The sequence below is a fragment of the Palaemon carinicauda genome, chromosome 8 (assembly GCF_036898095.1).
Source record: "Palaemon carinicauda isolate YSFRI2023 chromosome 8, ASM3689809v2, whole genome shotgun sequence".
Classification (NCBI taxonomy): Eukaryota; Metazoa; Arthropoda; class Malacostraca; order Decapoda; family Palaemonidae; genus Palaemon; species Palaemon carinicauda.
This window is the reverse complement of record NC_090732.1, coordinates 2785042-2798146: the sequence shown is the minus strand read 5'-3', so window position 1 is coordinate 2798146 and position 13105 is coordinate 2785042. Positions and strand designations below refer to the sequence as shown.

General features: G+C 37.6%; 1 protein-coding gene across 1 annotated transcript in view; it reads right to left on the bottom strand.

Annotated features, from left to right (window-relative positions):
• The window catches only part of Sec10 (Exocyst complex component Sec10), an 83644-nt gene that overhangs the window by 40487 nt on the left and 30052 nt on the right, over positions 1-13105 (bottom strand). The window contains exons 2-4 of the mRNA XM_068378401.1: positions 4921-5051; positions 3944-4061; positions 2143-2340 (exon numbers count right to left, since the gene is read on the bottom strand). Coding sequence (XP_068234502.1) covers positions 2143-2340; positions 3944-4061; positions 4921-5051 — 447 coding nt within the window. The remainder of the gene's footprint in view (positions 1-2142; positions 2341-3943; positions 4062-4920; positions 5052-13105) is intronic.

Genomic DNA, 13105 nt, shown 5'->3' with positions numbered 1-13105 from the left:
TACAATTCATGTATAGGGACAATCAATCAATTCTAGTGTCTTGACCTGAATTCCATGCCTATGATTTCCATGCACAAAAGTCAACAAACACTCAGGTTTCATATGAAATAGATATTGGGTTATTACAAATGTCGTTTTGGTTAACACCCCCCCCCCCCCACGCTATTTAGAACTTTCCAACCCTCAACCCTCAGGCGTTTTTTTTTTTCCAAGCACATTTTGCAATATGGTTTTTTTTTAAATTACTTTAACAGCCTTAGTTTTTGTCATAGAGAGGTCAGGTTGGTCTCATTCTTTTGGAAAATGCCTGAAGTTTCTCATACAATTATCAAAAATATGCAAAAAAAATGTAAATGGCAGTTTTTTGCAAGGACGTACCAGTACGTCCATGGGGGTAAAGGGATGAGTTTTGTGAAACGTACCAGTACATCCTTTGGGAGTAAAAGGGTTAATTGATTCCATAAAGCTCTTTGTAAGTCAAATTGTTTGTAACTCCAATTTTGTTAAATTTTGGTCTAGGGTAGGCTTAACCTGATTTCCATGCCTATGATTTCCAGTCACAAAAGTCTACAAATTGTCAGGTTTCATATAAAACAGATATTGGGTTGTTACAAATGTTTTGCTTAATGTATTAAACTATAAATTGTTTTATTACAATATTTCTTTATCTTTGTTATTTTCAATTGGATTTGTGTTTGCATCTCCGAATGTTTGTAGGTCAAGTGTTTATAAATTGAGGACCATTGCACAGTAAAAGTCATGTGACCCAATTCCTGTGACCTTCATAAAAAGCTAACTGGTAACTCTTATCATCTTCACATTTCTTGTAACGCTTAATTGCAACACTAAAAATTTTGCAACTTTGCTCAATAAAAAATATAGTTCAGTAAACATGATTTTAAAGTATCAATGCTATTTTTTTTTTTTTTCAAAATATCAGCTCGAACATTATAAAAGAATTAACGCTACTTTTTAATCATAGTAAAAATCAAGATGTAAAGGCTTAATGATTTTGAATTTTTAGCTACCATTCCAGTGTTTTTAACATAATGAACATTTCTGAGATGTAGTCGTGGGCGCGGTGTAATAATTAGTCTGATATATAACCTAGGCCCTAGAAGTTGCAATACCAATATCATAAACTTAGACTCCACAGACATGGTAGATGGATGGATTATTATAATCATTATCATATTATTACTATTATTCATTATACATTGTTCCAGTCATTCTGCAGAATCTGCAAACAATATGTGTTGCTGATAATGTCTGACCTGATTATAGTCTTCCACCTCCTCACACATACACATGTTTACAAAGTAAAATATAAGATTTAATACTAAGTGGAAACTAGAGAACAATGTTTGTCCTGTACACATATAAAAAAGTTGCAGCACTTTGGCTGTATAATTTACTTACATCTAGATGGATGTCCATGGCACTAGTCATCAGTTGAGATACTGATTGGCCAGTTTAAAAAGTGCCCCATTTTTTTAAATTGGCCAACGAGTTTGATGAAAAACCTTAGGTACTAGGCAATGCACTTTCTATTGCATACTCATACACATACTCATACTTTTTCTTTCTCTACATATCGGATAACACTGAATAGAGATTAATTTTCCCATTTTCCATCTCTTTCAAATTTTCTGTTAGTCTGCTATAGAACTCAAAATGAACTAATGACAAAACAGTTTTGAGGAAAGAGGGTGGATTGAGTTTTAAATTAATGGCATATACAACTTGGAAATAGGAATCCAATCTAGGTTAAAAATAAGTTCTCCAAACAATAATGAAGATGACATAAAGAAGTGCGACACGGCCTCATTGAAACAATACTAATTTGGAATTAATTCAAACTCTATGTTCTTGTTTCATGACTGATTTCTTTTATTTAGACATTTGAAAGATAATCTTATATACAAAAATTTTGAAATGGGACATTTTTATATAATTCTGATTTTTTCTGATACTTATTACCAAATTATGGAAGATACTTCCAATTATGACTATTTCTCATAAGGAAGTTTCTTCTATTATTACAAAAGTGAGAACAAAATTCCCTATCTTTTAAAGTTTGAATGACTGTGAACTCTCTCAAAGATTAAATATGGTTGTTTCAAACCTCACAACAGAACTTACCTTGGTCTTATCTGTGAACACTTCCGAAACTAGTGGCCCCGGTAAAAGAAATTCCCTGAAGTGATTCATGAGTCTCTGAGCCTCCACTGCTCGTGATCTTGGAGTGTTGACGCTCTCCAGCTGATCCCCTAGATGGACAACTTTAGTAGCTACACTATTAATGTGGCTATCTAAGTCCTGAAAGCTCTGAAATGCTTCCTGGAAGATGTATGCAATCAGTTAGTAGCATGTTAATATGAATTTTATAATAGGCATATCTTACTCAGTGGTACCCAGGAGATAAAACTCAACTCATTCCAGATCGCCTTTTGAACACCTTTTTGTTTGAACATTAATTGAACTGTTCCCCAAAATGTAACAAATTTAGAAGTAATTTATTATTTTTCTGTGAAAACTTTGCATTTCTTTTAAAATAGGGAATGTTTTTTCAACAGAGCTGGAACTGCCATTGAATTTGTTAATGAGGCAGTTAACGACAGGTAAAAACTCTTCGCTTTTGACCTTCGGCTCAGGACTAAGAGGGTTGGTTAAGGTAGGAAACTTATCTTTAAAAAGCATGACTCATCCCTCATTTAAACAATGTCATTTTGAGGTTACTTCAAATTCCATCTACTTTTTCCTTTCTCGATAAATGTCTTTAATTTAAAAAGCATTTGAAAGATAATTTTACTATAGCTACGAGGGCTGTTTGCTTGTAACATACTTCTGGGAGACCGAGGAGGTAGGAGCATATGCACGGGAGCAGCGGTAAAAGACGCACTGAGTGAGAGAAAGGAAGAAGTGAAGGACTTCTTCGGTGTCTTCTTGGGCATTGCCAAGACAGACCCTGTAGAAGACTTGGCTCTATTCCTCCACTTTAAGGCATATGCCTACCACTGCACAGGCCATGACCTACGCTTGGCACATGGGGACGATTCTGAACAAGCATACCCCCCACAAGGCAGAGAGAGAAAGAGAGAGAGAGTATGGATCTACAACTGATTTACAGAAGACAGAAATCAGTTGCAATGTCCACTCTTTTCCTTACAAGTACAAATCTCTCGCTTCACATCCATCACATTCATCAGCCAGTACTCACTTTCTATATGATGAAAAAAATTTTTAGGGGCTCAACAGTACATGCATGCTTGTGGCATAAAACTGAAGTGATATGCTCCTGACACATGGAGGGGCACGACTACTGACCCATGCTCACTACCTGTCGTTAACTACCTCATCAACCCATGCTCTCTACCTGTAGTTAACTACCTCATCAACCCATGCTCTCTACCTGTCGTTAACTACCTCATCAACCCATGCTCACTACCTGTCGTTAACTACCTCATCAACAAATTTAATGGGCGTTCCAGCTCCAGCTGATAACATAATTCCTATTTTAAAGGATGGAAGGTCTGTATATGCGTAGGAATAAATGGTCAGATTCCAAAATGCAGTAAAATATTACAAGAGGATTATTTTTATTAAATGGGAGAAGATTTACCACCTCATTACATCACGCTCAACTTTTACAGAGCTGGACTTAAGTTAACTGATGTGACCTTCGGTCAAACACTGGAAATTTGTCAAAGTTGTTTACTATAGAATAAGGTAATGGAGATATGGTTTGGCTTATTACATTTGGAATATTTGAAATAAGGATGATGAATCACTTCTGTAAAGGGACCATTTTTCCAAAACTCATATTCTTATATCTTTTAATCATCTTATAATCTACATGTATTGCCAGTCAAAAGGCCCTATATGATAAAGACTTTAAAACTCTTAAATTGTTTAAATTTGTTTGCAGATTTTAAATATCTACCCTATTGTTATCCAGGAGTTGTGCTATATTATGCCAATGTCTAACTTCTTCATCCTTTACAGCAGCTTCTAATCGCTCACACTTCTTGGCCGTTCTCTCATCCAGTATTTGTAGATCTCTGTAAAAGGGGACAAACATATATAGTTATTGGCTAAACTACTAAAAATGTTATGCAACTGTATGACAGGAAAAAAATTACATCTACAGTACATCAGCTGTACAGCTACATAAATGCAATTATGGCTCAAAAATACAGAATTCTACAGGTTGGTAAAAGTTACATTTACAGGATGTTCATTGCTTATATCACTGGCCGTTACAATATGATGTTGATCAATTTCTAATTGCTCTTACTTCCGAGCATATAATTTTTCAATTCACTAAGAATTTATTTGCTAGAGTTATCAAATTCACCTGATAAATTGATACTGGGAAACAAATAGCAGTTGCTACATCAAAGGAACTTACTAGAGCATGAGGATGCCATCAATTAAATCCCTGTTCTTCATCCAAATAAAATAGAATAGATATTTTTTAAACAAACGTGCATTTGCACTCACTCGTAAGAGTGCCCTTTTAGCTCGAAAAAGTTTCCTACTAGCTGATTTATTGCAAGTATCATTGCCACTGCACACGTTTACTTTCATCCATTATCCTTATTATAAAGGCTGTTTGAGAGATTTGAGTTTCTATATACAGTATTTTCAATGAAAAGTTTTGCAGGGGGCCCTGTGGGTGGCAAATTGCAGAAATTTGAAATTCTATTTTGGCCCTAATATGTTTCAGGGAGTCATTCTAGTTGTATTTATTAATACTGCGCCTTTTTACTTCCATCCATTATTATTGCAAAGGCTATATGATGAATTAGATAAGCCTTATAGGTTATACATCTTTCTCTGCTTTATTATCTGACCAATCGATACAAATACGATTCAAAATTAAAAAGAAAAATATAAGCAAAACGCTTTATCACCTACTTAATAGCCTGAGTAAAGGCTTCATGTAACAGATCTGGATTGAAACTAGCATCATTGGTTCCAGGAGGTGATATACTAGCATTGACACGCCACGCTAATCGTTCCACAAATTCTTCTCCATCAAATGGATCCTGGTAGGACATAAAAAAAAAGATTAAGAAATCAAACATACATATAAATGAGGACAGTGAACAGAATTCAGATTATATAAAAAAAAATTTCCATAATTTCTATTTTTCCTAGCTCTACAAGCCTGAGTCCCTTGAAACAATTATTCTTCTCTAAAGGGGTTAACTACTGCACTGTAATTGTTCCGTGGCTACTTTCCTCTTGGTAAGGGTAGAAGAGACTCTAGCTATGGTGAGGGGCTCTTCTAGAAGAAGGACACTCCATAATCAAACCATTGTTTTCTAGTCTTGGGTAGTGCCATAGCCTTTGTACCATGGTCTTCCACTGTCTTGGATTAGAGTTCTCTTGCTTGAGGGTACACACAGGCACACAATTCTATCTAGTTTCTCTTCATCTTGTTTTGTTAAAGTTTTTATAGTTTATATAAGAAATATTTATTCTAATGTTATTGTTCTTAAAATATTCCATTTTTCCTTGTTTCCTTTCTTCACTAGGCTATTTTCCCTGCTGGGGCCCCTCGTCTCATAGCATTCTGCTTTTCCAACTACGGTTGTAGCTTAGCAAGTAATAATAATAATAATAATAATAATAATAATAATAATAATAATAATACAGTAATAATAATTAGAAGTATAACTTCAGTGCAGGCTGCAACAAAAATTGAATCTATAAGGGGGTAATAAGCTACTGAAATGTGGTGCAAGGGAAAGAAACTAGGACTTCTGACTTAACACCCAGGACTGAGAAGAGTGATTGAGGTCGAAAGCCTTATTAAGGACTCTGGTTCGTATAGCTTGGAAAAATAAAAATCCCTTTAAAAATTTGTGATTTGTTTTTAAACAGATACAAACTTTCATTCTTTACTTGCCGGGAGGAAGTCCCTTCAAACCAAGATCTAATTTCCTAGAAACGTCCATCTATTAGGATCTCTACTAGGAGCATAATAACATCAAGGCAACTAGAGGCATCATCTGATCAAGGTACCGTTTGGCCTGCAGCCAATCTAGGAGTAAACAGGGTCACCCTGAGACCAAACATTTTCAAAAACATGTTGATTAGTCTGCAAATGAGGAAGCAGCACATTATGGCATATGCTTCGTCCTCGAATGCAGTACAAGGGTCTGGAATATTGGAACAAAACACTGGGAGATTCCTGTTCAGCCATGTGGCTAATATTTCAATCACAAGTGACCCCCCTTGGGCAAGAAGCCCTTCCGCCAAGCAATGATGTCGGGAACACACTGATCCTAAAACTTGCCCCTGGCGACTGAGCATGCCTGCTACTACATTCGCAACATATGGAGGGGAGGGGATTCTTATCACGTTAACCCTTGGTTTGATTTGGATTACACTTAATCCTTTGATTGCATTGAATACCTATGGATCTTTGGATTGCTTTGAATCCTTGGATCATTTTGGATCAATTTGAATCCTGTTCCCTGACTATAAACCCCAGGTCCCAAATTTTTCGGGTGGGGAAGGTGGCGTGTAACGAGAGAACCGAAAACCTGTATTTTCTATAAGAAAATGTTGGACTGGCCAGGCAGTGCCTCAGAAAGGCGAAGAGCCATCCAGTCCTTTCTTGGTGGAAGAGGTTACTGGAGATCCTAATCAAGTCTTGGAGAAAATCAAAGCATTCTTCATCCCCAAACCTGAAGGTACTGAAGCCCTCAAAGACTTGGCCACAGTTGGCTTCGCAAAGCCGTAACCCCTGAAGGCTAATCTACAATGCTTTCCTTACCAATGTTCCTTAAATGGAACATGACTTTTTAGGTTCTGTAAGTCATATATATCAATTCTTATGAAATATGACAAATTTGGAAATAATTTGTATTTTTCCTAGCAATAAAAACCTGGAGATCTTTACTGTGGAGTTTTTATTTTGGCGAAGTTGAAACTAGCCAATAAGCTTTTGTCAAGGTATAACTACCCACCATTACTTAGCTGGGGGGATGAGTGGGGTAGACTACCCCTCCCCCTTCCCCCGCTCCCACCAGCACTTGTGATTAACAGCTACTTTTATCATTGCGTAAAGACCCTTATGAACACCTGGGGTGCTATGGACAGGCCAAAGCACAGCACTTTAAACTGGTATATCTGTTCTGCTATGGTGAAGCGTAGGTACTTCCTAGGTGATGGATGTATTGGGATCTGGAAGCATGCATCTTTTAGATTCAACGAGATCATGAAATCGTGAGGTCTGACAGCCTGTCTGGCCATATGTGCCGTCTCCATTTTGAACGGAGTCTGCAGAACAAACTCGTTCAAGACTGAGATTTCAATAACGTGTCTTCAACCTCCAGAAGCCTTTTCTACCAGAAATAAGCGATTGTTGAAGCCTATAGACACTCCTGGGACCTCTTGGAGAGTGTCCTTCTCTAGCCCGGTCCTGACATCGGCCCGTAGTCTAATCAGTCTAACATATTTCTCTGGTGTTCCCCTCTCTCTCTGTTTTAGCCTTATTTTTCTTTCGTTTGCTAAATCTTAACCAATGGGAGGGTGACCACTCCTTACACACGGCACAAGGAGACTCCTGTGTGCAAGACTAGCCTCGGCAAGAAGGACAGACACAGTGAGGATCGGTCTCCTTCGCCGGCATGAAGGTGCCGCACCGGTGCCCTTCAGTACCCAGACAAACCCATATGACAGGGATCCTCACAGGCACTCATGCGTGCAAAAGGAAAAAATAGAAAAGTTTATCTTTAGGCCAGCTGAAAAATTTTAGGTTTCGTTAACTGGGGAGTGAGACATGTCTACAATCCACAGAGCCGAATTAAAAAGTGACAGTTATTCACTAGTGTTGGTGGAAGCAGGGGCGGGGACTAGACTACACCCCCCCCCCTCCGCCATTAACTAGCAGTGGATAGATATAACCTGAAATTTCAGCTTCTCCTAAATAAATACTCAACAATAAAGAGCGGAAGTTTTGTATGTTGTGCCGGAAGAACTATGCTTCTTCTAGCATACATTACTGCTAAACCTACCAAATGAAAGATAATAAATGACATCGCCTTGTGTGCTATAATTTTGAAGAATATTTGAAATTCTTAAAAAATATAAAAAAAAATTATATTTTGGGGAAATACTTACATTGTCAGTAAATGATCTTTAGTATGTACTTTTATTGTTTTAATTTCTTCGTTAAGATAAGAGGCTATGTGAATATAAAGCTAAATATATTTTCATTTAATCTTAAAAATATGAAAAATCTACTGATTTATTTCATGTTCCATTTAAGGAACATTGAAGGAGGTTTAAACAATTCATGGTGTAGAAACTCATTGCTAGTCAAGCAAGTTAATAAGCTAATAGACATTATTAGTTCTACATGCAGTAACTAGAGGGCTCCACTTGTCTCCTTTGATGCACTTCTATCACTCTATGATCCATGTTTGTGACTGAAAACAAGATACAAGAGAGACATCACACTGTTCACACATCTGTAGCAGTTAGTTGGATCTAACATCTCTGCAAACTTTGTATATACAACTGATAAATTGGGTAAGTAAATAGCCTTTCCTTTCCTCATAGTGTTTAGCTGTAAACTGATTATCTAAATATTTTGTTATGCTAAACATTAGTATACATATTTTTTCTATAATGTTTACATAACCTGTATTACTTATGATCATTCCTTTAGTCATTCTGTCTTTTACTATTTTACAGTACAGTAACTCGATATGATATTTCTTCTTGCAGATCATGAATGCCAGAACATTTTATGGAAAACTAGTAACAAAAAAGGTTACCACATTTCAAGAAGCATTGGATATAGCAGGATCTTAAGACACGCATTGTATACAGCAAGATCTTCAAGACATGCAGTGGATACAGCAAGATCTCCAAGACATGCAGTAGATACAGCAAGATCTCCAAGACATGCAGTAGATACAGCAAGATCTTCAAGACATGCAGTGGATACAGCAAGATCTTCAAGACATGCAGTAGATACAGCAAGATCTTCAAGACATGTAGTAGATACAGCAAGATCTTAAGACACGCATTGTATACAGCAGGATCTTCAAGACATGCAGTAGATACAGCAAGATCTTCAAGACATGCATTGGATACAGCAAGATCTCCAAGACATGCAGTGGATACAGCAAGATCTTCAAGACATGCAGTAGATACAGCAAGATCTTCAAGACATGCAGTGGATACAGCAAGATCTCCAAGACATGCAGTGGATACAGCAAGATCTCCAAGACATGCAGTGGATACAGCAAGATCTCCAAGACATGCAGTGGATACAGCAAGATCTCCAAGACATGCAGTGGATACAGCAAGATCTCCAAGACATGCAGTGGATACAGCAAGATCTCCAAGACATGCAGTGGATACAGCAAGATCTCCAAGACATGCAGTGGATACAGCAAGTTCTCCAAGACATGCAGTGGATACAGCAAGATCTCCAAGACATGCAGTGGATACAGCAAGATCTCCAAGACATGCAGTGGATACAGCAAGATCTCCAAGACATGCAGTGGATACAGCAAGATCTCCAAGACATGCAGTGGATACAGCAAGATCTCCAAGACATGCAGTGGATACAGCAAGATCTCCAAGACATGCAGTGGATACAGCAAGATCTCCAAGACATGCAGTGGATACAGCAAGATCTCCAAGACATGCAGTGGATACAGCAAGATCTCCAAGACATGCAGTGGATACAGCAAGATCTTCAAGACATGCAGTAGATACAGCAGGATCTTCAAGACACGCATTGTATACAGCAGGATCTTCAAGACATGCAGTGGATACAGCAAGATCTCCAAGACATGCAGTGGATACAGCAAGATCTCCAAGACATGCAGTGGATACAGCAAGATCTCCAAGACATGCATTGGACACAGCAGGATCTCCAAGACATGCAGTGGATACAGCAAGATCTCCAAGACATGCATTGGACACAGCAAGATCTCCAAGACATGCAGTGGATACAGCAAGATCTCCAAGACATGCATTGGACACAGCAAGATCTCCAAGACATGCATTGGACACAGCAAGATCTCCAAGACATGCATTGGACACAGCAAGATCTCCAAGACATGCAGTGGATACAGCAAGATCTTCAAGACATGCAGTAGATACAGCAAGATCTCCAAGACATGCAGTAGATACAGCAAGATCTCCAAGACATGCAGTGGATACAGCAAGATCTCCAAGACATGCATTGGACACAGCAGGATCTCCAAGACATGCAGTGGACACAGCAAGATCTCCAAGACATGCATTGGACACAGCAAGATCTCCAAGACATGCATTGGACACAGCAAGATCTCCAAGACATGCATTGGACACAGCAAGATCTCCAAGACATGCAGTGGATACAGCAAGATCTTCAAGACATGCAGTAGATACAGCAGGATCTCCAAGACATGCAGTGGATACAGCAAGATCTTTAAGACATGCAGTAGATACATCAAGATCTTCAAGACATGCAGTAGATACAGCAAGATCTCCCAGACATGCAATGGATACAGCAGGATTCTCAAGTCATGTAGTTAAGATATTTGTACTTCCACCAGCTGCTGGAGTTTCTTGTGCCCAAGAAAGTGATATAGAGGATGTGGATGAAAATCCAGAGGAAGAATATGAATCAGCAGGAAAGAAAGCTGGAGGTGGAAGAAGAGATTGAAAGTGATGATAGCAGTGAACAACCATCGTCAAAAAAAAAAAAAAAAAAAAAAAATTGTTCGTTGACTTACTGAAGAGGAATAAAGTGGGATTTTGATAAGATTATGACATCAGGGGACATAAGTTTATTTGATGAGTTGCAGAGGATTGGTGGTCACCATATGAAGTATGAAAAATTTTATTTTCTGATGTGGTGAAAGCAATTCTAACGCAAACCAACTTCTAACGCAAACCAACTTTATGGTAAACTTTAAAATAATTCTAACGCAAACCAACTTTATGGTAAACTTTAAAATAATTCTAACACAAACCAACTTTATGGTAAACTTTAAAATAATTATAACGCAAAACAACTTTATGGTAAATGTGATAACCCAAACTTTAAAACTACTGAAAAAGATGCAAAGAACCTTTTAGTCATATTATTGCTTTCAGGCTATCAAATTGTACCGGAAGAACAACATTGTCAACTTGAACCGATTTGGGTGTACCAGCTTTGTACAATGACTATGAACAATTTTCTAAATCTAAAAAGATACATGCATTTCTCTGATAACCAGAATCTTGAGACAGGAACCAAAATGGCTAAGCTTTCTCCAGTGTATAATAATCTGAATGAAAAGCTTATAAAGGCTTTTTGTCTTTATAAACTGCCTAGTGTAGAACGTCATTTTTCAATGTATAATATGCTGAATGAAAAGCTTGTACAGTTTGGTGTCTTTCATTAACTGCTTAGTGTAGAAATCAATGGTTCCATATTGTGGTTGCCATAGTGCAAAGACCTTCGTAAGGGGAAAACTAATCCGGTTTGGTTACTAGATATGGTGCCTTTCAAGTTATATCAAGGGAAGGAGCAGAATAGAGCAATTCATCTTTATAGCACATGTGTCATTACTTGGATACTACATGTGATTACAGTAAATTCTGATGCTGACAAACAACAGCTCTAATGTGTTAAGTTTTTCCACCAGCTGTGATCTACTGTACTCTTTCAGCTATCTGAACATGATGAAAAGGAAATGATCTCTTTTAATTCATCAAAAACTCTAAAGAAAGGATAGAAAGAGGCTCATTTGATTTTTTCAGTGATTGCAAAGTGGCATGATAATTCGTTACTTTTTATTTGACTGTTTCAGTGAAAGAAAGGTATACATTGCAAAGTGGCAAGATAATTCATTAGCTTCTATTGCAAGCAATCAGGACACACGCACTCCAGTCCATAATGTGAAAAGGAGAGGGAATTGTGACACAAAGAACATCCCACAACTACTGCTAATTAAATCCTACAATAAAGGCATGGGTGGTGTTGATATAATGGATAGGCTTTCACCCTCATAGCGGCCAATGATTCGAGGGAAAAAGGGTACTGGCCGTTATTTCCAAACCGACTCAATGTACCTACCAATGCTGCAGAGCGAGTACATGATGTGCTGAATAGAAAAATCTCTCCCATTTGGGATTCAGGCAGCAAGTCACTTTATGCTTACTTCATGCAGATGGCATAATAAAACAGTTACCACACCAACAACTGCTATCTGATACCAAGGCAATTCTAAATGATGCTTGGTTTAATGGAGTAAATCATGTTTAGACATCTACATCTCAAGGAAGTTTTAAAATTTGTAAAGCACAATAACATCCAAAAAATTAAAAGCACAGCTTCATACCAAAGGAGTTAGAAAGTTTCAAGAAAATTACTCTAGGTCCTAATATAGAAATGTATGCTTGAGCAGATTATTCTTTATCAAAAAGTTCTTAAGATGTGTTTGAGAAATTAATAAAATAAATTAATGATACTGGTAAGATTTATAAATTTGTTATCCTGTCACTAACTCTCCAATGTTCCATATATAGAACACACTGTAATTCTATTATAAACACTACAGGGCTAAAATTGTATGTTTTAATTATACCAGCATTTTCATATGCAAGATTCATGAATATTCCACAATTATTTCAAAGGTTGGTAGGATAAAGAAAGAATCGTGTCTGGCAGTTCTCCGTTTTCCTAACCCTCCCTCAAAGTCACACTTCAGAAATGGAGAGGTGGCCTCCAGTAATGAGGAGTTCTCATCACCTCTGATCCAATCTGGGGAGTCCAGATTCAACTGTTTCTCTCCTCTTCATAACCCATTGATTGGCTTTCTGGTGTTCCAGAAAGGTTACCAACTTTCTGGCAAACAGCTTCCAGTACATTGCCAATTTCTCAGTACTTGTTCTAGTTCATGCGCACACAATGGAATGTCACCTCGTATCGTCTTCTCCCATTCAATACTAAAAATTCTTAAGTTAGTGACCAACATGATCCTCAACTGTCCAGAAGAGCATCGCTCTTTAACCTCGTGACTTCTATTGTACGTTCCTGGTCCTGTAGGGAGCCTAGCACTGGTAAAATGAGCCTGTACATCTTTAACTCTGC